This window comes from Ceratotherium simum, chromosome 35 (assembly GCF_057802395.1).
Source record: "Ceratotherium simum simum isolate JZ-2026a chromosome 35, ASM5780239v1, whole genome shotgun sequence".
Classification (NCBI taxonomy): domain Eukaryota; kingdom Metazoa; phylum Chordata; class Mammalia; order Perissodactyla; family Rhinocerotidae; genus Ceratotherium; species Ceratotherium simum.
Window position 1 is genome coordinate 21,051,257 of NC_141934.1, and position 27,126 is coordinate 21,078,382.

The 27,126-nt window shown below is 54.7% G+C and overlaps 1 protein-coding gene across 1 annotated transcript; it reads right to left on the bottom strand.

The window, feature by feature from the left end:
* Window positions 1–1,003: 1,003 nt before the first annotated feature.
* On the bottom strand, window positions 1,004–26,738 carry PLBD2 (phospholipase B domain containing 2). Its single transcript, XM_004429952.3, has 12 exons — window positions 26,432–26,738; window positions 19,014–19,107; window positions 15,894–16,052; window positions 13,750–13,850; window positions 13,322–13,536; window positions 7,621–7,718; window positions 5,394–5,554; window positions 4,767–4,862; window positions 4,459–4,530; window positions 3,658–3,810; window positions 2,936–3,098; window positions 1,004–2,731 (listed from the first exon to the last, which is right to left on the bottom strand). Exons 1-12 carry the CDS (start codon window positions 26,719–26,721, stop codon window positions 2,564–2,566), a joined length of 1,770 nt encoding a protein of 589 aa, XP_004430009.2. The 5' UTR covers window positions 26,722–26,738; the 3' UTR covers window positions 1,004–2,563.
* Between the last annotated feature and the right edge of the window lie 388 nt (window positions 26,739–27,126).

Here is a 27,126-nt window from a genome sequence, read left to right on the forward strand (position 1 = left end):
CTTCTCGTTCTCACGAGCGCTGTGTGGAAGGGCCGACGCCCCCTGAGGTCAGCCAGTGAGGTAACACACGCATCTGTGTGACCACCCTTAACCACCCTCCAGGGTGACAGCCACCCACACGTAATGTACCAGGTCCCCAGAGCAGCGTGGGCGGGGGGGACCAGGATCCAAGTGTGGAGTCCCCACCCCAGGCCTTTCTCCCTGGGAGGGTGGACAGGGCCATGGCCCAGGGTTGAGGAACCATCTTGCCCTTGCTCCCAAAAGCCCATTCTTACTCATTTTTCTAATGTGCAAACTTTTTCATTGAACAAGAGAAATATCTATTTATGAAACGAAGATCCTTTGAGTTTTCCACCATCGCCGTCTTCCTCCCGCCCCTCCCTCACCCCCACGCCTGCTCTCAGCCCGGCTCTCAACAGTCAGCACCCCTCCACCCTCACCCCCGGGAGCCCCCGGGGAGGCCAGGGCCCCCGAGCCCAGCGGGGCGTACGTGCCGGGAGGGGGCCCCTTGCAGGGCGGGGAGCAGGGAGGGAAGGCGCTGAACGAGAGGACTTGGGATGGGACAGGGCTGCGTCCCCTGGAGGCAGGACCAGCTGGGGAGGTGGACGAGGCCCACCTCGTTCTGATAGGACGTCCTTCCTGATCACAGAACGATTTTATCACAGAGGAGTGAGCCCCCCATCCCTGGGGGTGTGTAAACTGACGCTGGACACCCTCTCGGGGACAGGGAAGGAGCTGACTTGAAGTCAGTGTCGTGCAAACCCTCTGGAAACATGAAACCCTCTCTTCCCAGGAGAGCGTGTGCTGAAGCCAGCACATAACACAGAGGAGGAACTGCTGGGGCTGCCTGGGGGTCCGGGAGGGAGCGAGGGACCGCCCACTCAGGACATCCCCACGCCACCCACAGCAGCCCCCAGGGCACTCTTCTGGATCCCCAAGTTCAAAGTGAAGTCTGAGAACCACTCTCACCCCTGGGACAGCACTGTGTATTTTCTCCAGAGCATTTACCGGCATCTTACACACTTGGTGTTTATTTTGTTAACTGTCTCCCCAAAAGCAGGGACTTTTGTGCCTTTTGTTATAAGGTATCCCCAGGACCTTACACAGAGCCTGGCATGTCCGACATGGCCCACAAACACTTGCTAATGAATGAATGCTGAGTGGGGCCCTGTGGGGCTGCGCACAGCCACCATCACAGCAAATCCGCACCACACCCCCGGGGAAGTGCCGCTCACGTCACTGCCCCATTTTACAGGTCAGGTAACTGAGGCTCAGAGAGCTTGAGTCCCATGGCTAGTGGTGGAGATGGGATTCGAACCCAGATCTCTGACTCCAGGGCTGTGTTTCCTCTACCCAAGCACACAGCACCGGGTGAGTCTTGTCTCCAGTGTGGGCTCTGGGTAAGATCAGACGGGGAGGGATTCTGTTTTGTGTTGATCTGGACCCCAGAGTAGGACTTGGGAAGGTCTTGGTAGTTAATAGGGCCCTAGAACAGGACCCATAAACATATGGATGGACGGACGGACGGACGGATATGGATGGGTAGATGGGTGGTAAATGGACGACAGATGGATAGATGGGTGGCTGGAAAATGGATGGATGGGTGGGTAACTCTGCAGAAGGACAGAGTGGGTGGGTTGGCAGATGAACGAATGGATAGATGGACACACAGAAGGATGACAGGAGGACGCATGGACAGACGGTGCAGAACCCACACCCAAGAGGAGAAAGGCGCCGTCCCAGCCTTCCCCACTGCCCCAGAGAGCACAGCACAGGCCACAGCCTCTCTCTTTTTAATGGCGGCACAGCCTGCAATTTGGCTCCTACAGCGGGGAAGCTGAGGGTCCTGCCCTTAGGCCAGGGGCAGCCCAGGGTGGGGGGCCGGGGCACGAGGCTGGTGCGTGGGGGCTGACACTCCTGCCTGCCTCTGGAGAGAGGACACTAGGGCCCCTCCAGCCACAAGTCACCAGAAACTTTGGTTTTTGTTTGTTTTCAAGCTTCCGTCCTCAAGAGGTTGCCCAGGAGAAACCAGGGGGCTGCTTCCCGAGGGAGCAGAGGGGCTGGGGCTGGGAGGTGATGTCTGAGTCTCAGGGGCTGAGATCCCACAAGCTCCAGAGTGACGGGCAGCAATGACGCTGGAGGTAGGGACCAGAAGAGGCCCCTCCTGCCCCACTGGGGCCCCAGAACCTGATCCAGGACCCCTCCCGAGCCCTCAGGAGGGGCAGCATGAGGAAGGGGCCCCCAGGTAGAAGAGAGAGAGAATCAGGGAGAGCAGAGACAGCAATGCAGAGAGAGAGGCAGAGAGAGGCAGAGAGACAGAGGGAGGCAAGGATGGCTCACCCACTTAGGGGGACACACAGTCAGTTCTGGACCCACCGGGCTCCGTGCCCCACCCAGGAGGAGCCGGCCCAGACGGGAGTTGAACCTGGCAGAGCCAGGTCCCAGGTCCGGGCACAGCAGGAGCGAGCCCATGGAGGGGGCTGGCAGGAGGTCAGGGCGGGGCTGGAGCGGGTGGCCCTGGGGGCTCAGCAGAGGCAGAAGGCAGCAGAGCAGAGATGGAGCCTCAGTCCCACCAGACCTCCACGGGCAGGAACTTCCAGAGGTCAGGCTGGCCCATGTGCAGCAGGCCGCTGAAGGGCGAGGCGCTCCACTGGAACGGGGGCACCTGGTCCCACGTGGGGCCACTGACCGCCAGCAGGCGGAAGGCCTTGGCCAGCGCCATGCTGGTCACCTGGGGCGGGGCAGAGCAGGTTGCTGAGCGCCAGCCCGGGAGGGGTTCCGGACTCCCCAACCCAGGGGGCCCTGAGCCCAGCCACAGCCCAGCTGTGACCCTGACTGCTGCCCTGCCATCTGCTTTACCCCAGGCTTCACCGCCCCTCCCCGCGGTGATGGTGACCCCGCCCACCCGCAGCCTGGGGCCCGGGCTGGGTGGCACCTTCACGTCGATGCCCCCGTGGGAGCGCTGGCGCAGGGCCTGGAACGGGTAGGAGCCGTTGGCCGGGTTGAGGTCGGAGCGGGCCGAGATGGCGTTCTCTCCGTTGGGCTGGGGGTTGCAGGCTTTGCACAGGGACAGGGGGTCATGCAGGAAGTCATTGTACCTGATGCGGGAAGGGAGGGGACATCAGCCGTGCTGGGAACGGGAAGCCGAGAGGGAACCACACGTCCCGCGGCAGCGGCCCTTAACACAGCCACCAGCTTCCAGTGTGCGTGGCCCCTCCCATCCCCTCACCCGTCACCCCACACTCGTCCTCAGATCCCGCGCAGGCAGCCCCTCTGGGTTCCCACCCCGAGCCAGGCTAGAGGCCCCGTCATGTCCCTTTACAGTGTTTGTTGGGACTCAGACGGTCCTAGCTACACAGGCACATCGGCGTGAGGACTCAGTGCATGTTTGCGTCTCCCACGAGGCAGGGGCGCCCCGAGGACAGTGGGGACACGTTCTGTGCCTGCTGCTCTGGTACCAAGCACACTGCCCAGCACAGGTGTCACTCCCCTGTAACACGAGGACGGCAACAGGCCACGCCGGGCGCCACCATGGTACTGCCAGACCGGCTGCCACACGTCTCACCCCTGCCCACCCCGGGCTGCCGGGAGCTTCAGAGGAGGGACAGCGAAGCCCACAGAGAGCCTCCGCGACCCCGGGCTCACACTCCCGCGCACCTCATGAGCCGCATCATGGAGTCCAGGTCGTGCACCAGCGACTGGTTCCGCCGGAAGATCTGGGCCCGGGGGCTCCCGTCGTAGGAGAACCAGTCCCCATACTGGGCCACAAGGGCCTGCAGCCCGCTGGCGTTGAACACACTCTCGAAGGACCTGCTGGGGACAAGGATGGTCACTCTCATCCCCCTCTGACCTTACCTGGCGTGGCCGTGGCCAGGGAGGCGGAGGGGCCACCACGCCAGAACACGATCACTAATGACCACGACAGTCAGGACGGCGACAGTGATGTCTTGTTTGGGCTGGGGGTGGCTTGGTGGGGTGACCAAGGTTGGGCTTTGGGGTCCGAGAGACATGGGTTCAAATCCTGACTTCACCGCTGACCACCTAGGGAAGCGTGGGAAGGTCAGGCCTTCTCTCGGGGCCTCAGTTTCCTCATCTGTGGAATGGGACGGGAGCCAGAGCCACCACGTGGTTGTAAGATCGACTGAGAGAACCCAGGAAAAGCACAGCGGGCATCGAGAGGGGACGGCTGTGAAGCCCCGTTAAAGCAGATCCCGCTGGGGAGCCGTGGCAGGGTCGGCACCCAAGCCTGGCCACCCCACCCCCTGCTGTGGGTGCAGACCAGGGGGCCATACGGACACTGACAGCCCACAACTCTACCCTAAACTGTCAGGGCTTTCCTGGCAAAGAACAGGGTGGGTGGGTTTCTCTGCTCCGTGGGCTTAAAGAGTCACCTGAGGAAGGACCCCCACCAGGACGGAGAGCTGAGCAAGGGTGGGGCAGACACCAGGGGGGACGTACGGTATGTTGTAGCTGGCCCAGTAGGTCTTCTGGTAGAGTTCCGAGGTCTTGTCAGCCACCACCACCATGCCCCTGAACGGAGAAGAGAGACGGGGCAGGAGTGGGGAGAAAAGGACTCCTGTGGGCACCACCCTGCTCAAGGGTCCCCGATGGCTCCCCACTGCCTGGAGATAGGTTACGTCCTGCATCTTGAGCCCCAGTGGGGGCTGCCTTCTCTCCAGCCTCGCCTCCTTAGATTCCCCTCCCGCCCTGTTCAGCACGCCTCCAGGCGCTTGGCCAGGCAGTTCCCCCTTCCGCAGGGCACTCACGGGATCTGCTCCAGGATGGTGAGCACCCTGCTCCCAGGGCTGGGCCCGCCGGGCACAAACGCCTTGTAGTCCACGATCATCCACTGGTTGTTGTACCTGCCGGGCCCAAGGAGAGGACTGAACACAGCCCGGGCCCTGCCCCAGCCTCCCCCGCCCCCAGGGCTCCACATAGCCAGGAGTCCTGGGGCACAGGTGGCCTGGGGGTGTCCTGGCACCCGACTGTCACTCTGAGACTGCAGCCTGTGATACTGTGTCCTCAAACCCTGCTCCAGAGGAGTCAGTGGCTCCCTTGTGCTCACCGGAATCAATTCTCCAGCCTGACACTGAGACCTCGCACTAGCCAGTTGCAGGGTCTCTGGTTCACAGGCCCCCATCCACCCACGTCCCACCTTACCAGACGGCCCTCCCACTGTCCCCAGAGCTCTCAACTTCCAAGCTCTCTTCCTGTCTTTCCTCTGGAGACCTTTCCTGGGTAGAGGAGCCTGCAGGAGAGAGGCAAGTCCTCTCCTTCCCTGAGCCTCAGTTTCCCCACGTACAAAACACAGGAGGGGACTTGAGGACTCCTTCCAGCTCCAGGGAGAACCCGTGAGAGGGCTTGGAGAGGGTGTGCCACAGGAGCCAACTCACGTGCCACTGTTGAACCTCTTGAAGATGTCTGCCCAGCTGTCCCCGTCCACAGCCAAGCGGTTGGCCACGATGTTGCGCACCCATTCCAGCACACAGTCCTTGGGCTGCACGTACTTCCACAGGGCCGCGTTCCTGTTGCCAAGGGTGGTCTCCAGAGTCACCTGTGGGAGAGCCGAGGAGGCACTGCACGGAAGGGCCACCTGACTTACTACCAGGGCACGCTGCCACCAAGTGGCGGTGCTGCATCAGTCATGGTTCATACGTTGCCTATTTACAGGTTTTTAAAACCTCATGTCCTGGTTTAAATGTTCCTCGCTCGTTCCTTGGATGAGCACTGAGGGGGATTCATGATCATGTATCCAGCTCTGCCCTGGGGAGCCTGCAGTGCTGCTCCTATGGACCCAATCCCCCTACTCTTTCCTCTGAAAGATAACATCCCATTTCGACCACTTTCCTGCAGTTTTGCAGGGAAAGTTGGGTGGCTTGAGGCTGTCAGCCTGCTGACTACCACAATCTCAATGAACTCATAGCCCTCCCGGGAAAGCAGCACGGCTGTCAGTGCCCCTTCTTACTGAAAGGTAAACTGAGGCCTGAAGAAGCTTACCAAAGGTCACAGCTGGTAAGTGGATGAGCCTAGATTTGATCCCCAAACTCTTAAACTAGTGCTCGTTCCCCTACAGCAGGATATGAGCGTGTTTCTTCCTTCTCTACACAAAATGGAAAACAGCTACAAGATAGCAGTAGCCACAAATGTGATGTTTAAAAGACGACCCGGCAAAACAAGCCTCTCACCAGCAAGGCCCAGGTAGAAGCAGCTTTCTCCACCCCTCCACTCTGTTCCTTCCTTGTCCCTCCACCAGCGGCTCTTAGCAGCCAAAGCCATCGCCAGGATTGGGACCCGCACGGCCTCCAAAGCCCTGGAGGGCAGCTTCCTCTCTCCCCTCTCTGGGGCAGCACTCGGGAGTCTGCAGACTCGGAGGGGGAACATGACAGCTTTATTCTCCTAACGTCACACTGCAATTCAGCCTCTCCTTCCGTTGCCAACACAGGTGACACGCCACAGTGGCATCCGCGGTGCCCGAGACTGCCACCAACAGAATCAAAGACGTTCTCCCCCCACATCTCAGAATATCGTTACGCTCCTTGTTACTTCCAAATTACGGCAGGTAGCACACCCGCTACCAGATCTTCCTGCTTCATGTGCTAATAAAGCACGACAACTATCATATTACAGTTTCCCTATATAATATTTCCATAAACGCATTTCATTATAATTGGTTTCCTTTATGAGCCCACATATTTTGGTTTACACACCTGAAAACGTTATTCTGGGAAGAGATTCACAGCTCCCCACCTGCCCAGGGGTCTGTGGCACAGTTAAGGACGCGGATGGAAGGTAAATTTCCTGCCCAGACACTTTCCGGGTAACTGGATTAAACCACTTCAACCGTCCTTCCCCTGGCTTCACTCTCCTCTTCCCACCCCAGACTGCAGCCGGGTGTCCCCCACCCACTGCCTGGCCCTCACAGGCCTCTGTCCACATCCAAGGGGACTAAATCCCACACTCCTCGAAAAAACTAACAGGCAAGGAAAGAGCCCTCCCCTCCCCAGGGAACTGGCAGCTTCTGCGCCAAGGGCTTTCTTTGACGCCGTGTTTTGTCTCCTCTGCAGCGTTGCCCCGGCAATCACAGGGCCGCTGCCTCGGCCTGGGTGCCAGGAACAGACCTCTAAACGCGTCTGGACCTCAGCCAGGAAAACCGATAAAAACAACACACTATAAACAACATTATTCAGAAAACCTGGCCCAGTTAGAGGGGTTTTGTGGAAAACAAAAGGGAAGGCAGTGTGAGAAAGAGCGAGGTCATGCGGGGAGAGGAACGGCTTATCCTAAAAACATAAAAACAACATGAGGCCATGCAGATCAACGATGTTTGAAAAGGGCCCAAACCAGCGATTTCTGAGGAGCTGCGTTACAATGCAGAGGCCCAGGCCGGCTGCAGTGGGTGAGACCTGGGAATCTACACTGAACAAGCCCCCCGCTGCCTCGGCCCTGGGATGGAGTGGGGGCTGTGTCCACCTCATCCCCGCTGTGCCCCGGCTCCTACGCACAGCAAGGTAGGTCACCAGAATACCCAGCGACAGCTGGCCAATCAGACACACCCTGCTGGGCCAGAGCTGCAGGGGAAAAGCAGCCCTGGGGAGAACGGAGACAGGAGAGCCGACTCACCAGCCCACTGCCCAGGATGTAGAAGTCGTCGCCGGAGAAGATGGTGCCTGGGTAGGACGAGAAGACCAGCCTGTTGCCAGGAGCCAGGGGAGAGTCCTCTGTGTGGGGAGAGCGAGGCCGGGGTGCAGGTCAGACAAGCCCACGTGGGGCCCCGCACCCCCACCCAACGAGGCTTGGGAGTGTCCAGGCGGGGAGCAGCAGCCTCGGAGGAAGGTCCCCTCCATCCTTTCTGATACCTAGCAAAGCAGGCATTTGACATATATGTGTGTGTGTGTGTGTGTGTGTGTGCACGCACGTGTGTGTAAAAAGGAAAGCCAGTAGCAAAAAGAATTAAAATAAAAAGCATATATATATTTACACACATATATATTTATACATATTTTGTTTACTAGTACTTTTGTTAATTGCAAAATTTATCATAAAAAAGATAATTCAGAGGGCAATACCCAGAAGTCTGAGAACACGGGTTTTGTTTCTTTGGGTTTTGCCTTCCAGCTTTATTGAGGTATAATTCACAAATAAAAATGGTCTATATTTAACGTGTACAACGTGATTTGATATACATACACATTGTGGAATGACCAGAATCAAGCTAATTAATGCATCCATCACCTCAAATAGTTATCATTTTTGTGTGTGGTGACAACACTTACGATCTATTCTCTTAGCAAATTTCAAGTATACACAACACTATTGTTAACCATAATGCCGTACATTAGATCCCCAGAACTTCTTCATCTCATAATGGAAACTTTGTGCCCTTTGACCAATATCTCCCCATTTCCTCTCCCCTCAGCCCCCGGTAACCACTCTGCTCTCTCCGATGAGTTTGACTCTTTTAGACTCCACATCTAAGTGAGATCATACAGTATTTGTCTTTCTCTGTCTGGCTTGTTGCACTTAGCATAATGCCCTCCAGCTTCATCCATGTTGACCAAAATGGCAGAATTTCCTTCTTTTTTAAGGCTGAATAAGATTCCACCATATACACATGTCACATCTTCTTTATCCATTCATCCATCGATGGATACTCAGGTTGCTTCTATAGCCTGGCTATGGTGAATAAAGCTGTAATGAATATGAGTTTGCAGACATCTCCTTGAAATCCTGTTTTCATTTCCTTTGGAAAAATATCTGGAAAGGGGATTGGTGGATCATATGAGAGCACAGACTCTGGCGGAAGGAGACCCGGGTAGAAGCCCAGCTCAGCCCCCAGTAACTGCTGGGTCTACGGCAAGTCACTTAGCCTTCCTGAGCCTCAGTCTCCTCATCTGCAAAGTGGGAATAACCATCCCTCCCCTGACCTCGGGCAGGCGTAAGGATTTAATTCACAAGGTCACAGTGGTGAAGAGCTTCTAGCACAACAGCGGGCATGCGGGAGGCCTACAATCAAGGGCACCATCTACCCAGACCGGGACTTGTCCAGGGATGGGCTTCAGGTGCACGGGGTTCTAGGGGAGGGGTGAGGGCATCTGAGGGGATGCAGTGAAGGAACCATTTCTGCATAACTAACTAACAGGTACAAGTAAAAAGGGCAAAGTCAGAACTAAACAGCTGAACCTGGAAGGGAAGACCACCAACATCAATGGTGCTTCTTCAGGGGCACAGGACAGGCAGATTACAAGTGATTTTTATTCCTTCTTTGTGCTCTATGATATTTTTCACAGGGAACACATATTACTTAAGTCATTATTTTAATTATTAAAAATTAGTGTGGGAGCCAAAAGGTGAAAATAGCCTAAACATCCATCAGTGGATGAATGGATAAACAAATGGTAGTCTACCCAGCCAATGGACTATGATTCAGCCAAAAAAGGAAGGAAATCCTGACACCTGCTACAACATGGATAAGCCTTGAAAACATGATGCTAAGAGAAAGAAGCCAGTCACAAGAAAACCATTATCGTATGATTCCATTTATATGAAGTGCCCAGAACAGGTAAATCTACGGAGACAGAAAGCAGATTAGTGGTTGTCAGGGGCTGGGCGGGGGCAGTAGGGAGTGATTACTTCACGGGTACCAGTTTCCTTTTGGGGTGATGAAAATGTTTTGGAATGAGATAGAGGTGGGAGTTATACAACACTGTGAATGTACTAAATGCCACTGAACTGTTCACTTTATTTTTTTTTTAATTTTTTTTTCCACTGACACATTTCTCTCTCTCTTTTTTTTTTTTTTGTGAGGAAGATCAGCCCTGAGCTAACATCCACGCTAATCCTCCTCTTTTTGCTGAGGAAGACCAGCTCTGAGCTAACATCTACTGCCAATCCTCCTCCTTTTTTTCCCCCCCAAAGCCCCAGTAGATAGTTGCATGTCACAGCTGCACATCCTTCTAGTTGCTGTATGTGGGACGCGGCCTCAGCATGGCCAGAGAAGCGGTGCGTCAGTGCGCGCCCGGGATCCGAACCCGGGCCGCCAGTAGCGGAGCGCGCGCACTTAACCTAAGCCACGGGGCCAGCCCATGAACTGTTCACTTTAAAATGGTTAATTTTATGTCATGTGAATTTTACCTCAATAATACAAATAAATAAAAACTACAACCAGAAATTTTTAAAACTTAATGCAGGTTTATATGAAGTTCTAGACCAGGCAAAACTAACATAATGGGAAAGAAATCAGAAGGGTGGCTGCCTGGGAAGACGGGTGAGACAAAAGCTCAGGGGACTTCCTGGGATGATGGAAATGTTCCCTATCTTCATTGAGTGGTGGTTACATGACTGCATATGTTTGTCCACACCCATCAAATTATACACCCTAAATGTGTAATTAAGCTATCCATCAATAAGTTAATACCAACAACAACAAAAAAAACAAGACTTAGTCTGGGATGTCACCTATCACCCATCAGAATGGCAAACATTGAAATGAACCATAACACCCAGTACTGCCAAAGTGGAGGGGACAGTAGACACGCTCGTAGACTGGTGGGGCAGAAGTGTAAACTGGCCCAACCATTTTTGGAGGCAATTTGACTGTATCTATCTAGAGATTAACATTTTCATTATGCCCATCTCTTAACCTAGGGTTTCCACTAGGAAACACCTCTGGGGGTCCACTTCCTCGCTGCAGCACTGTTTGAAACAGCAAAGACCTGGAAATGGCCCAAATCGTCAACTGGGGACTAAAGTTTAACATTCAGCTTTTAAAAGGTGGCCCAAACATGGCAATATCAAAAATTCTCCAAGGCCAGCTGTAGAACAAAAGGAGCAAGTTGCAAACAATCCAAAGGGCATGGTCTTATTCATGTTTAAAAAACCAGAAAGCAAACTTTTTGGGGCAGTGAAACTCTTCTGTTTAATACTGTCATGGTAGATACATGTCTTTTTGCGCATTTGTCAAAATCCATAAAACTATGCTACTCAAGGAGTGAACTCGAATGTACACGATGGACTTCGGTTGATAACAACGTATCAATGTTGGTTCATCAATTGTAACAGGGGTACCACACTAACATAACACGTTACTAATACAGGGAGGGGGGATATGGGGACTCGCTGTACTATCCACTCAATTTACCTGTAACCCTGAAACTTTTCTAAAAAATAAAGTCTATTAACTACACAAAAGGTCCATATAAAAACACATACATGGATCCAAACCAAAACGGCAACAGCAGTGTCTGGGTGTGGAGGCATCTGGAATTTGGGAGGAGAGCATCAAGGGAGATGCCTCTCTCCATCTCTATTGTGGAGTTTGTGGCGGCGAGAATGTATTCAAGTATTATTAGTATAATAAAAGCAAACTGAAACGAATGGAAAATTGAGGTCCATTTTTTAAAAGTCTAGAAAAAAAATAACCAAATGTTCACAGAAATTCTCTCTTGTGGGGTGTGGGGTGTTCAAGCGATTTTCACTGTGTGTGTTTTGCTGTATTTTCCAATTTTCTATAACATACGTGTATGACTCACACAGGTTTTCTTTTTGTTTTTTTTTTCATGAGGAAGATCAGCCCTGAGCTAACATCCACGCCAATCCTCCTCTTTTTGCTGAGGAAGACCAGCCCTGAGCTAACATCTATTGCCAATCCTCCTCCTTTTTTTCCCTTTTTCTCCCCAAAGCCCCAGCAGATAGCTGTATGTCATAGTTGCACATCCTTCTAGTTGCTGTATGTGGGACGCGGCCTCAGCATGGCCGGACGAGCGGTGCGTCAGTGCGCGCCCGGGATCCAAACCCAGGCTGCCAGTAGTGGAGCGTGCAACACCCAACCGCTAAGCCACGGGGCTGGCCCCACACACAGGTTTTTTTAAAGATATTAAATGTTCGTGGATATATAGCATGAGGACGATGGGGCCACGGCTACAGACAACAATGTGGGTGAGTCTCCCAGACATCACGCTGAGCGAAAGAAGTCAGAGGCTAATGAGCACATGCAGCCTGTTTCCACCCAACAGAACATTCCGAGTCAGGCAAACCGAATCCACGCCGTCAGGACAGAGATGACGCTGGGGTGAGGAGAGGCCCTGGACAGGAACACGAGAGGAGCTTCTGGGGGCTGGGAATGTTCTGTTTCTCAAGCCGGGTGCTACACACAGGTGTGTTCAGTGTGCAAAAATTCCAGCTATACACTTACGATGTGCACGCTTTTCTGCACAAACGTCAATTTCCAAGTTTACTTAAATTTAAATTAATGGGCATTAGATTGTTTCCAAACCATGGCTGCGATTGACATCCTAGTACACAGGATCCGTGCAGAAACTGAAAAGTTTCCCTACGGACAGATCTGAGCCGAGAATGGCTGGATGGCGGGAGTGACAGATTTTGAATTTTATTCGACACCGGCGGGGTTCCTCTTCAGAGTGGCCATGCCAACCCATATTCCCATTAGCAGTGGGGAGGGTATGCACTTCCCCACTCTCTTGCCAACTCCTGGCAACACTAAGTTTTAAGTTTGGCCAAGAAGGAGGCACTGCAAACGTTCGGCAGCGGCTACCTCTGGGGTTGACACTGGGGCCAGGGTCAGTGGGGGGCACTTTGGGGTACGGGGGCCTTAGCTGCAAAGCTTTCACATTTGACAGGAAGAATGTATTCATGCATTCCTCGTGTAGGTGACTGTTCACAAAAATGGCTGTAATTCTTCCTGAGCACGCACACCATCTGTAACGTGACCCTCCAGTTCCTTCCATCAGATGGTGGGTCTATTCCCCACCTCTCGAATCTGACCCGGTCACTTGACTTGCTCTGAGCAACAGAATGCTGTGCCCGTTTCAACCAGCCCTCAAGAGGCCTCCCACACTGGCTGCCCAGGTGTCACAGGAACAAGCCTGAGCTAGCCTGTGGGACGACGAAAGACCAGCTGCCCCATGGCCCAGCTGACAGCCACCCCCAGACACGTGAATGAGGCCATCCTAGGTCAGCCAGCTCGCCTCAGCTGACAGCAGAAGCGTCCGTGAGCCCAGCAAAGATCAGCAGGCCTGGCCCAGGATCACCAAGCCACCAGCTGACCCACAGACATGGGAGCAAAAATAAACAGGTGTGTCCTAAGCTTTTGTGGTTTTAAATTTGGGGTGATTTGTTATGCAGCAGTAGCTAACTGATATACCTTGTGAAATAAACACCAAAAGGAAATCAACATGATAAAAATAGGATGAGCTCTTAGAATGCCCTACAGTGACCCCAGTGTGCACAGGGCCAAGGCTCACATGTCCCGGTACCGCCCTGCCCCTGTGCGCCCACAGACACGCCCACACCCACACCCACCCACCTTGGGGGCCCGCGTGGAACTGGAACCAGTACTTCTTGATGACACGCAGCATGTTCTGGTAGGAGTTCCAGGTGTTGTGGGCCACCAGGAGGTCACTCTGTCCAGGCAGCAGCTTGATGAGCGCGGAGCAGGAGCCAGAGCCCACAGTGTGCCTGGTCTTGGTCTTATTCAGGGCTGGCTCCAAGTCTTCCAGGTCCCCAGCAATCTGCAAGAGGCTGAGGAGAGCCGGGGTGCCAGAGGGTCACCGCGCTGCCATGAGTGCCACCACACGCCCGTCTCACAGAGGAGGAAGCGAGGCTCTGGGAGCTCAGGTGACAGGTGAGGCCATGTGGCCAGGAAGTGACAGAGGCAGCACCAGAGCCCAGGGCTGTCTGGCTGCGCAGTGCGTGGCCCTTTCCCTGCCCTGTCCACTCTGGGGCGGCACTTACAGGAACCCCAAGGGTTTGATGGTGAACCTCCCGGTCGGAAAGGTCACAGTGCCTTCATAGCTGTCCTCCAGGCCTTTCAGCTGCAGGAGGCTCAGCCGCACCTAGGGCAGGGGCAGAGGGCAGGGGCAGAGGGAGGGTGAGGCCTGGCCCCCAGGCGCACACCTTCTCCTGCAGCGGGAAGGGCTCCGGCCTGGGGATCCAGACAGCTCAGGAGAGGCCCAGGTGTACCCTCCAGGCTCCAGCCAGCCCTGCCCCCGCCTTAACCCACCCTCCCCTCCATGCCATACCCTCCTGCCTTCAATTAACTTTATGTCCCCACTCTGTGCCAATCCAAAATCACCCCCACTTAAGACCCCTACTCAAAGCCACTTCCTCCAGGAAGCCTCCCAGCCTGCCCTGGCCCCCTGTCGACTGCTCCCTGTTCTGCATTTAGCTACTGGCAAAGCTGCTGCCTCAGGGCACCTGTCTCATGAGGCTGACTTCTCCCTATTGTCACTGTCATTGTTCTGTAACCACGGAGTATCGGAGTACCGTCGCCATGGAATATCCCCCACAGGGCCTTGGCCTATGCCGGGCGTACACTAGGCACTTAGTAAGCATCCGTAAGATGGATGGATAGATGGATGGACAGACACGCAGGACCGAGAGATGGATGGGTGTGTGGATGGATGAGTGGATGGATGGACAGATGGATGGATGGGTGGGTGGGTGGATGGATGGGTGTGTGGATGGGTGGATGGATGGGTGTGTGGATGGGTGGATGGGTGGGTGGATGGATGGATGGGTGGGTGGATGGGTGGATGGGTGGATGTGTGTGTGGGTGGGTGGGTAGATAGGTGTGTGGATGAGTGGATGGATGGATGGGTGTGTGGATGGATGGGTGGGTGGGTGGGTGGGTGTGTGGATGGGTGGGTGGATGGGTAGATAGGTGTGTGGATGGGTGGATGGATGGATGGGTGGGTGGATGGATGGGTGGGTGTGTGGATGGGTGGGTGGATGGGTAGATAGGTGTGTGGATGGGTGGATGGATGGATGGGTGTGTGGATGGGTGGATAGGTGGATGGATGGGTGGATAGGTGGATGGATGGGTGGGTGGATGGGTGGGTGGGTGGGTGGGTAGATAGGTGCGTGGATGGGTGGATGGATGGATGGGTGTGTGGATGGGTGGGTGGATGGGTAGATAGGTGTGTGGATGGGTGGATGGATGGATGGGTGTGTGGATGGGCAGGTGTGTGGATGGGTGTGTGGACGTGTGTGTGGGTGGATGGGTGGGTGGATGGGTGGGTGGGTGGACGGGTGTGTGGACGGGTGTGTGGATGAGTGGGTGTGTGGATGAGTGAGTAGATGGGGAGGAAAGCCTTTTTTAGCAAGGGTATGAGTAGGTGGGTGAGTGGACAGTGAGAAATTCTATGGGAATTGGTGCAATTCTAAGGGAACTAGGCATTTCTAAGGGAAACGGTGCACACGCGGCCTAGGCCAGCTGGAGGCGCTAACGGACACTGAGCCATTTTCCAGAGGCCGCCTGCGGTGCGTCCTCTGCGGTGAACCTCTTGCGGTGTTTCAGGGAATCCATAAATAGTGGCTTCCCTGATGACCTGGTCATCGGCCCATGGGCAGAGCACCCTGCCTGGGCCTCTCTGTCAGCCGCTGGCTGCTCAGCAGCTCACCAGAGGAAAGGAAAACAAACTCACTGTGCCCAAACTTCTGGGCTTTTTAGTACTCCCCTTTCCCTCTCTCGCTTCTAGAAACACTGTTTTCACCTGCACCTGATGTAATCCATCAGTCAAGCCCTCTCCCCTGTATGCAACCAAGACAGCGTGCTCACAGCTGATTCATGTCTTCAGGGATTCTCTGACAGGAGGAGGACAGAATGGGCTGGCTGCATGGCTGGAGTTCCACCAAGTGGGTGGATGGAAGGGCGGACAGGTGGAGACTGGACAGATGGATGAGTGGCAGGTCGGCCAGGAGGGACGGAGATAATGATGGACATAAGGGTGGCTGGGCAGCTGGACACACCACAGGGTTGGCCAAGAAGGCGGGAGGCGGGCGGGTCAGCTGGCTGGCAGGGCAGCAGTGGCCATAGTGGCAGGTCCCCGAGCAGACCCACCCGCCACCCCATCCCACTGAGGCTGGCGGGCACCCACCTGGTGCCAGTAGGCAGAGTCCTTGTTCAACTCCATCTCCTCCTGCATCCACTCGAGGTTGGCCTCCAGGAAGCCCCTGAGCCTCTCGCAGTAGCCGACTTCATACTCGAAGGGGCCGCAGTAATTCACCACGGTGTTCATCCAGTGCATGTAGATGAGCTGTGGGGGGAGGGCGAGGCAGGGAGGGGCAGCCGGCCTGCTCTCTCCCTGAGGACCCTGCTGGCTCCCCGCTCGGGCTCAGAGTCCTCACCCCCATCCGGGTCTCCAAAGAGCCGGGGCCCTGGAGAAGCCACCTCTGCACCTCTGCCCACGCTGGTTCCTCTCCCCGAAGGCCCTTCTTGCCCACCCAGCTCTTACTCCCATCAGAGCCCAGTGCCTCTGCACATCTCCCTCCTTTGAAAGCCTCCAGCATTCAGTGTGTCCTAGATTATGCCTCCTCGGTTACTGGAGACCCCCATCAATACGTGTATTCAATCAGCCAGTCAACTACCATTCTTCTGAGCACCTGTCCCGGGCACTGAGGACAGAGCAGGGAACGCACTGCTGCCTCACTGGGGCAAGAGGAGACTGTGCCGGTGTCAGCCAGCCCTCAAGAGGCCTTCCGCACCTCCCCGCCCCATGTCATGTGAACAAGCCTGGGCCAGCCTGTGGAGGGTGAATGACCATGTGAGCCCGGTGGTCCCCATCACCCCAGCTGACAGAGAGCCACCCCAGACACAGGACCGAGGCCATCCCAGGCCGGCGCCACCAGCAGACCTGCCAGCTCACTGCAGAAGCATCGAGAGTCCAGCCAAGATCAGCCGGGCCTGGCCGGGATCACAAAACCACCAGCTGACAGTCTAGCACGAGGAGGAAAGTCTGCTGATCTTGGTGCTACAGAGAAGTGTCGGTTGCCCACAGCTAACGTTAATATCACTCTTTATACGACTGACACATTCAAACCTTACGACAACTCTGCAAGGAAAGTGCCATTATCACCATCCCCACTTTACAGCCGAGGAAACTGAGGCACGGGCAGGTCAGTAACTTACCCACGGTCACCCAGGTAGTGAACCAAAGAGCCACAATTTAAACCCATAGAAAGACGTGGATTTGTAATTTCCCAAAGCACAGACCTCACTGGGCAAAGGTTGGGGTAACTTCCGGCCACACCCCCCACCACACTGCAAATATTCCCGGCAGTACCCACTGTCCCGAGATTGACAGCTTAGGGACCCCTGCTCCATCGCCATCTCCCTGAAACACATTCAAATTCTCTCATCCCTTGAGGCCCTGGTAAGATGCCACCTCCTCCATGCAGCCTTCCACTACTTCCAGAAGCATTTCCCAAGCACCTGTCCTATACCAGGCTCTGGGCCAGGTACGGGGGACACAGCTGGGACAGGACACGACTACTGCCCACACGAAGCCACGGGCCAGTGGGGGAGGCGGCAGAGAAAACTGCTTAGAAGCAGAGACTGGTCAGACAGAGCTGGGTTTGAACACTGCTGACTGGCTGTGTGACCTTGGGTAAGTCGCTTCACCTCCCTGAGCTTCAGCATCACCCATTCAGAGGGGGTGGTCATGTGTCCCTCAGGGGCTGGCGTGTGGCTGAGTGAGATCACGTGGGCGAGGGCCTAGCACGTGTGTCCGGGGTTCCTTACATGACAGCCACTTCAGGCCTTGCCTCGGGGTCCCTGGCAGGCTACGTGCCCCTTGAGAGAATCAAGTCTCACTCCCCACAGAGGACCCGAAACAGTCCTGGCCCAGCTTCTGAGCACCTCGCCAGTCATGCCGGGAGGGCGTCCAAAACTGCATTTGGGTGTCCACGAGGACCATGCCACACTCTGCACTGTCGCCTGCCACGTGCTCCTCCCCCTCGCCATCACGCAGCACAGACTCACCCGCGATGCTCGGCCCTTCTCACGCTCCACCCGACCGCACTGTGTGACTGCACCCAACCCGGTCACCCTCCACCCGAGGGGCGCAGCTGGGGGCTCCCGCCTGGGGCTGCTCGCATCACCTCATGCCTGTCCTCGGGTCCCCTCCTGGGTGCACACCTGAGGAGCGGCGCCGCGGGGTCCTAGGGCAGGTACATGGTCAGCTCTACAAGTCAAAGCCAAACTACTGTCCGAAGTGGGCGTCACACCCCCGCCCTCGGCGGGGAGAACGGCCATCACACAACGGCCTGGCCACTTCCGATTCTGTCTGGCTTCTGGAATTTACGATTACCGCTTATGAAGCCCAAATCAAGTAAAGCAAAACCACAAACAACGTGTTTAAGGATACATCACGAGTAGTAAAACTAGTTTAACAATAGTGGGAGAGCGGAAACAACTCAAGGGCCACCCACCGATGATGGAAAAATAAAACAGTCTAACCACACAACGCAATATCATTCGGCCATAAAGAGGAATGAAGTCCTGATCCACACCAGAACATGGATGAACCTTGACAAGGTGATGCTAAGTGAAAGAAAGCAGTCACAAAAGGCCACATATTGTACGATTCCATTTACAAGAAATGTCCAGAATAAGCACATCCATAGAGACAGAAAGTAGATTAATGGTTGCCTGGGGCTGGGGTGAGGGGGAAAAAGAGAGGTGACTGCTAGCAGGTACAGAGTTTCTTTTTGGGGTGATGAGAATGTCCTGGAATTGGATAGTGGTGATGGTTGCACAACCTTATGAATATATGAAAAATCACTGAATTGTATATTTTAAAATGCAGAATTTTATGGCATGTGAATTTTATCTCAATATATAAGTGAATGAATGAATGAATGAAAGTAAGGGCACGATAGTCACCACATTTAGGGCGGTGGGTGCCTCTGGGGGTCAGGGAGACGAGGATGGGGCTGGGAGGGGGTTTCAATGATATCAGTAACACTGTAGGCTTCAGTGTGGGTGCTGATTTTATTATCATGCTTCGGAACCCGGAAAACGTTATGTATCTTTTATACGCATCAAATGGTACCTAGCGTAAATTTTTAATGAATGCATGCGAGCCTTTTCTCCCGAACTAGAAGGAGGGCCGGGGGCGCCCACTCTGCACACACCTCAGAACCCTCCAGCTCCCTGGGGAACACGTTCGGTGGGTGCGGGGAGGTGGGAGCCCCGGGCTCCCCCATCAGGCCCTTACCTCCTCAGACACGGCGGCCTCCACCACGCCTGCTGCGTAGGCCTGTAGGCTGTCATTGTAGCGGCCGTCGGTGCGCAGCTCCAGAAAGGCCCACCTAGAGGGGAGGAGAGGGGACACGTGGTCAACGCAGGGGCAGGCACAGAGCCGGCCTCAGCTCGGCACGCAGCCGGCTCCCGTGTTAATCATAAAACATGACACAGTGATGACCTGCCGTTCACGTGAATGTCTGTCTGTCTGACTTTGTGCACTTGTCCGGATAAACCCTTAAAAGAGGAATGGCTGGGTCAAAGGGCACGTGTATATATATCTATATCTATATATAGATTTATTTTTTTTTTTGCTGAAGAAGATTCGCCCTGAGCTAACATCTGTGGCCAAGCTTCCTCTATTTTTTCGTATGTGAGCCACCACCACAGCACAGCCACTGACAAGTGGTGTAGGTCCATGTCCGGGAACCAAACCCCAGCCACTGAAGTGCAGCGCACTGAACTTAACCACTAGGCCACTGGGGCTGGCCCAGGGCACATGTATTTTTAATTTGAATAGATATCGACAAACATCCTCCCCAAAAAGCTGTACTGACCTTCATTCCTACCCACACAATAACAGCGTATCTATTAAAGGGTTCCTCTGGGCCAGGCACTGTTCTAGTCACTTTCATCACAATTAACTCATTTTATCCTCGTGACAACCTACAGTCCCACAAGGTGGGCACCATTACCGTCTCCATTGTCGGGAGGAGGAGGAAATTAAGGCACAGAGTGACATAATTCCTGTGGTAGACTGGTGCTGCCCCCCCACACACATGCACGTCCTTTGTTGTGTGTGTGACTCCGCAGTCCCTCCCACCAACAGCCAAGTGTCCTTCCCCACCCCCTTCATTTGTGCTTGGCAGTGTCATGTGACTTGCTTTGGCGAATGGGCTGTGGGTGGAAGTGACCATGTGCCGGTTATAAGATGAGCTTTTGAAAGGCCTTCCATGCCTCCCCTTGCCCTCCTGTCCCTCTGCTATTGCGTGAGAAGAACATGCCACGGCCAGCCCACTGGGCCCAGGAGTACAAGAGCCACACGGAGCCAGAGCTACAGCACGAAGCAGAGCTGCCCCAGCTGCCCCGTGGATCCATGAGGATAAATGGTTGCTGTTTTAAGCCCCTGGGCCCGGGGCGGGGTGGGGGGGGGGTTTGTCACACAGCACTGCTGCCCGACACTAGCTGATACACTTGCCAAAGGTCACAGAGCTCACACAGGGCAGAGCCAGGATTCAATTCTGGAGGGCCGGCTCCCACTCCTCCTCGGAAGCAGCACTTCTCCAACTCTGACGTGCATCCAGGTCACAGACCTTGGTAGGACGCAGATTCTCATCAGGACGTCTGGGGTTGACCCTGTATTTCTAACCGGCCCCCAGTGACGTCAATGCTGCCAGTCCTGGAGCCACAGTGAGGTCTACACTGCCTTTCTACAATGTACAAACTCCCGTCTGCCTCTCCCTTGCTTCAAATGACTCCCATCAATCTTGTTCATCTTTGCTAAGGTGATGGTGGAGAAGTTCCATCGCATTTTTTGCATTATAATCCTTTAGTTAAGTTACATATATTTTCTTATTTTTAGTGATCATTTACAGTTCCTGGGCTCCTGGCCTTTCCCCATTTTTCTGTATTGTGTTTTTTTTATCTTTTCTTATTGATTGGTGAAATTCTCTATATACACATTAGCCCTTGGCTTGACACTAATATTGAAAATATGTTTGCATTTTAATGGATTTTTGCTTTTGTTTTTGCCAAACTGAGGTTTTCGCTTTTGTGCAGCCAAATCTATCAATCTTTTGCTTTACAGTTCTGGATTTCATCCTCGCTCCAAGGACAGAAAAATATCCACCAGGTGACTTCCGTAACTAGGAGGAAAACACTTGTTAAGGCAATTTCTATTAAGAAAATGAGGGCAACAGGAAGACACTGAAGAGACCTTGAAGAGGCTACAAGATGGAGAGCCGGCTCGACCAGACTGTCTCAGGGGAGGGTGGCTAAAAAGCCACGGAAGAGCACCAGGACAGGAACAGCCCTGCCCTAGAGAAGGATCTGGAAAGGAAACGACTATCAGAATACCCACAGCTGATACGTTGGCCAAGCAAGGCTCTTTGAGTGCCTACTGGGTGCCAGACACTGAGGGTATACAAGGATGAATGACATTCAGTCCCGGCCTTCAAAAAGCTAATGGGGAGAGGGGAGACTGACATGTAAACATACAACAACATAACAGGGTAGCCGCTACGATGAGAAAAGGAATAAAGTGCCAAGAGGGCGCCCTGAGGAGGAATGCCCCTGCTGCTACTGAGTAAAATCTAGGAAGGCTTCACAGAAGAGGTGACAGCTGCTTTGGGTTTTGACGTTTAAGTAGGAGCTTGCCCTGAGGAGAGAGAAGAGGAAAAGCAAAAGAAGGAAGCCTGAACTCTGAATGCTCCAAAGCAAAGAACGCTGAGGCAGACAAGACAAGCAGTGGGGACTGGTAATGAAGCCCTGCTACGGCAGATAACAACAGCCCCCAGGCACTGTGCTAAGCACATCACATGGTTACTTATCACTCTAAATTCTCCCAAAGACCCTATGACATGGGTTTTATTCTCCCAACTTTACAGATGTAGGAACCCAGGCTCAGAGAGGTGAAGTCACTTGCCCAAGGTCACACAGCAAATAAGGGACGGAGCTGAGACTGAGATTCCAGGGCATGTGCTCTGAGCCTCTAACTCAACTGAGTTTCGTGGGGTTTTGTTTTGCGTGGGTGTGTGGCGCGGGGCAGTGTTCTTATCAAGGGAAGATGAGAGCCACAAACTTTGGGCTAATGACTCATATAATCACAGATAAGGACAGAAAAACACAAGAGATTGGAATGAAGATTTTAAATCTCAAGGAGAGTGGAGGACAAAGAGAGTCTGGGCTTGTGGGTCCCTCAGACTTTGTTTGAATCTCCAGATCTCTACAGGCTGTGTACCTTTGGGCAAATTGCTTAACCTCTCTGGGCCTCAGCTTTCTCATCTGTAAAATGGGCACAGGGACTCCCACTTCAGAGGGTTGCTATGGCGTGGGCCAGGAGGCAACACACGTTTTACGCTCACTAAATATCTGTCTCACCACGAATCCAAGAGGGGAGTTTGGGGAGACCCAGCAGGTTTGGTGATGGCAGGAAGATCATAATAGGGCCCAGTATGCAGGTCTCCTCATGATGAAAGGCCGCAGGAGTCAAGGGAGGCTGGACACAAACTACACGGGACCAGAAAAGCTGTTCAGACGCGGTTATAACCCGGAGCCCAGCGGCCTTCCTCCAGACGGCACCCGGTACAAAGCTGCCCCTCCGGGGGGGTGGGCTCAGTCAAGGCTATGTTGAGACAGGCGGCAGTCCGGAGCCCGGCCTGTGACCAGGCGCTCACGCAGCCCTCAGAGACGGGTCTGAGGGTTCCTGATCACAGCAGCATTTTTCACCAGAGCCCAGGAAAACTGGAACCTCCTGAAACGTCCATCACCAGGGGCCTGCTACAATAATCTATCCGCACATCCAAGGGTTTCTAGAACCACACAGCGGAATGCCAAGTGCTGACAAGACGTCAGAGACAAAGTTCAAAAAAAAAAGATTCAAAAAAAATGGTAGACACAGGATAACCCCGCGGATAAAAGCATTACACACACACATATATACCTATACACACACATATGTATGCGTGTCTGTTTACACCTGTTTATGCATAGAAAATTCTGGAAGAAAGAGCTACCAGTGGTTACATACGGAAGGAAAGAACGGGGGTTTACCTCCCACATCCCACCTCACCTTTCTCAACTGCTACAATTTTTACCATGAAAAGTTCATTACCTTTATAACACAGAAATTTAAAAGAGAAGTGCAGTGGGGCTCCTTCAAGCTGGGCAGGAAGAAGGAAGGCTGGAAAGTGCCAACAGCCCCCCACCCCGCCAGGCCACAGCAGCACAACTATGGAATTAGTGCCCTCGTTCAAGAGAAGGCTGCCTGATTCCCAAGGGCAACTGAGGCGATCCAGTTTGATGGGGTTTATCCATTTTGCCTGAGTCCTCAGATAACCCAGAGAGGTGGGTTTCGGCCTGTCTTTCCAGAACACCTGGGGTGGGGGAGGTTCCCATTCATGGGGTTTGGCTCCAAGCTACCGGGATCTCTGAGGACCCCTCTCTGGCCGGAGGCCCTAAGCCCTAATCAAAAGATATTTTCAAAGACCCTGCAAGGTTGTCACCACCCTCAATAAGGCAGCTGCCCAGGGCCACCTGTAACAGTGTCGGGGCAGAGACCTGGACCCAGATCTCTGAGAGCAAACCCGCAACTCTGCCTCCTACCACCCTTCCTTGGCCCTTCAGCCTCGGCTTCCTACCCTGTAAAATGGGAAGGCCTGGACCTCAGCAACCCGCCTCTAGGAGCCCTCGCTGCTCTGCTGACTGACAGCCGTCAGAAACCCTACCCCGGTCCCCGGCCAAAAGAAAGCCACTGACAAGAGAGTGTTTCCAAAGCTAAACTTGCTCCTTGGTCTGCTCTGTATCCAGAGATGTCCTTTCTGCTTGGTGGGTTCTCCAATAGCTGATCTTCCAGGAGATAAAATTGACTGAGGTTGATAAACATTGCTCTGCTTTGTTTTTAACGCACTTGCTTGACAAAAATAAAAAGTTGGCAGCACTGGATCTGTTTCCCCAATCTTTTTTTTGTTTTTTTTTTTCCTGGGAAGTCTGTGGGCCACGCTGTGATTTTATGTCAGGGGCAGCTGAAGCCTCTGACCCAGCCGCCTCCAGGGCCTAAAGAAGAGGCCACGTTTGGGAAAAGCCAGACCACTCACGTGAGCTGGGCAGGGGGTCACACCCCCTACCCCCGTCAGTGCACAGCTTGCCCTGGATGCCCTCCACCACGTGGGGTGCCCCCCCTTATCTGGGCTGTCACTCCTGTCTCATTCTCGATGGTACATCTTTATATTTTGTGACTTTTCAAAGAAACAGCTGGGTCATATTTATCCATTTTACTGGGCTGGGTTTCTGCTTGGTGGTGGGCGGACTGGGGTTGTTTCCCGGCTTCCCAATAGGTTAATTCCCTCTTAATGGTATTAGCGAATACCTCTCCCAACTCTGCGGTGATTTAGGGCAAACAGCTCATCGGGGGATCAGGTCAGGGACGGAGGAAAAGGGAAGGCAGGAGGGTTCAACCTCCCCAGGACCAAGGCCAGAGCCGGGCTGGCGCAGGCCCAGCCTCGGGGCATCTCTGATCCCCAAGCGCCAAATCCTAAATGTTTCAGGCTACATGGGGAGTATCGTTGCAAAATTAGACACAGCACAACGGAAAGAGGAGAGACCATGGGGGGAGGGGTGGGGAATCTACCCTGACAATCTCAGGATCCCCAGCAGTGAAATCCGAGGGACAGAAAGGAGGAAGGATCCCAATTCTAGGTGAACGGAGGAGTCACATCCCCGGCCTCCAGCCTTCAATAAATGAGACAGTCACCCACAGATCAGAGGTTCTGCTGGTCGGGCGACAAGACACCCCGGATGTCTGTCTTTCTTCTTCCCTACTTCCTAGCCCCAAGTGCTGTCAACCTCAGACAGAAAGGGGCATGTGAGTGTAAGAAGGAATGACAGACCGGACAGAAAAGATGCCAGAAGGGTGAGGTGAGAGTGAGAAGTGTGGAAGAGACCTGGGCTCACGTCTCAGGACTCAGTTTCCCCAACTGTAAAATGGGGGCAGAGGACACCTGCTCCTTTCTCTCACTGCTTCCTTCCTGCAATAAATAAACAGGGGCTTTCTGCGATCCCACTGAATTTCCCTTCAAGCCCCACCTTCCGGTGAGGAAACAGGCTCAGAGAGGTGAAGTGAGTTGCCCAAAGTCACACAGCGGAGCTGGACCTGGAAGAACTTTCCATCTGCCACAATCAAGGAAGCCCTCTCTCCATGTCTCTGTTTTCCATAAGTGAGAACAACACAACCCAGTGGAGGCCTCCTGGGGCCAAAGCCTCCTCCACATGCTGGGCCTCACCTCTGGGCCTCCTCCCCTAGCTGGCATCCAGGCAGAGATCTGTCATGTCCCCTTAGCTCCATGAAGCAGGGCCAAAACCATGTGTGAGTCAGCAGAGAATGGGTCACCAGATCCCAGAGTCACAGAGCTCTGGTTCCCTCCATAGACACCAGGCCACCCTGTGGCCTCCTCTCCCTGGGAGCCTTCCCAGCTTAGCCCCACTCAGCTCCTGTGTCTGCAGCAAATCCTCTCCCCACAATCTCCCACCTGATACCCTCCCAAGTGCCATAAAGCACCAGAATGGGGGTATCCTCAGTGTCCTGTGTCTCCTCAACACCTGCAGGAATTAATGCATGTCAGCAAACTGGACAGAGGCAGACGAGGGAGGAGGCCAAGCCCGCTGGAGGGGCAGCACAGTCTAAGCACTGGGATGAGCCCAGGATGGGACGTGGGGGGACTCAGGGTTCCCTAAGGTCCCCAGCACAGCCTGGATGCAGGGCCTGGGCCCTGCTGACAAGGCTCTGAGACAGACCATCCCCGCTCCCACTCACTCGGGTTTCCCTTCCGGCACTGAGTGGGGACCCCGACCTTGCTCAGCTCTGTGTCCCCACAGTCAAGCGCACCAGGTGAGTGAGTGAATGAACGGGCACAAGCCCGGGTACAAGACCTGAGAGGAGCACCACCCAACCGCCCAGCCACAGCAAGTCCTCAAAATCTGAGTCACAGACGGGGAAATGAGAGCCCAGACAGGCAGAGGCGTTAGATGAGAGTCACACACCAGAGTGACAGCCTGGGTCCCAGCAATAATCACGGTGATCACGACTGCCAAGACTGGAGCATGTGGCTCCATGCTAAGGATCTGGCCGAGCGACCTTCCCCTGGACCAGGAGCGAGGAGGGCAGGAAGCAGCAGAGCCGGGTGAGACTATCTGGGTCTATGTGAATTTAGGGACCCTCCATTTGCAGACCCACCAGGAATCCAGGCTCAGTCCTGCTGCCCTGGTTCTGGAACAGAGACAGGGGGCTGGTACCCATGGGGTAAGTTACAAACAAGGAAGCCAGAGTTAGTCTCCTGGAAAGCCATCACTACCCGTGGTCCGTGGCGGGGGCTCGCCTCCGTGGGGATGGGAGTTACTGTACCTCCCACCAGCCAGGCACCCCATCCGGATGGAGGTCCTGCGGCCAGGGTGGCCGGAAGTGGTCTCTAGGGGAACACAGGTACTGTCACCCCTGGCTGAAGGCAAGGGACTTGTCCCCATTTGCTGAGGGATGCTACGTTAGCCTCCACCCAACAGGGACCTGGTCCAGAGGGCGGTGCTGCAGCCTCAGAGGCGGGAAACCCCCCGGGAGGCAGGGGGTCCGGGGGGCAGAGAGAAACGCGCGGCTGGCCCGCGCGGGGTCGGGCCAGCCCTTACCCGGTCTCGCGGATGGCGTTGGTGAGGTTGGCCCAGGCCACGGCGTCGGGGTGGCGGCCCTCCACCAGGCGCAGCTGGCCGCTCCCGGCGTCCAGGACCACCGAGCGGCTGCGGGAGGCGGGTGGGAGCGGCCCGTCGTGCCCCCCGCGGCCGCCCGGGGTCGGGACCGCGCCCGCCAGCCCGCTCAGGAAGAGCCCGACCAGCAGCGCCAGCACCAGGGCCAGCGCCAGCGCCCGCGTCAGCGCCCGGGCCAGGCGGCCGCCCGCGGAGCCGGACATCGGGGCCGCCATGACGGCGCGGAGCTGGCGCCGCAGCCGGCTCACGTGACCGCGCTCCGCCGCGGGGGCGGGGCGGCGGGGCGGGGCTTGGGCCGAGCCCTTCCGGAGTGGGCGGGGCCTGGGCGGGGCCGGGCCGGGGGCGGGGCGGGGCCCATCTTAAAGGGCCCCGACGCCCCATCCGCCTATGCAAAACCGGCGTGACACAATTTGCCCCCAACTTTTTATTTCTCAAATTTTCAAACCTTGGGAAAAGTTGAAAGAAGTGTAGAGTAGGGAGGGCAAAAGGGGTATAGGAGCACATATGTATGGTGACGGATGGAAACTAGACTTTTGGTGGTGAACACGATGCAGTCTATACAGGAGCCGAAATATGATGTACACTGAAATTTACACAATGTTATAAGCCAATGTGACCTC

Bases quoted from the DNA above. Each gene is read 5' to 3' on its own strand.
- PLBD2 (XM_004429952.3), bottom strand. From the start codon at position 26,721: ATGGCGGCCCCGATGTCCGGCTCCGCGGGCGGCCGCCTGGCCCGGGCG. The intron at 19,108-26,431 runs GTAAGGGCTGGC...CCTCCCCTCTAG, and splicing joins AACGCCATCCGCGAGACCGG to GTGGGCCTTTCTGGAGCTGC. The intron at 7,719-13,321 runs GTGGGTGGGTGT...CTCCCCACACAG, and splicing joins GTTCCACGCGGGCCCCCAAG to AGGACTCTCCCCTGGCTCCT.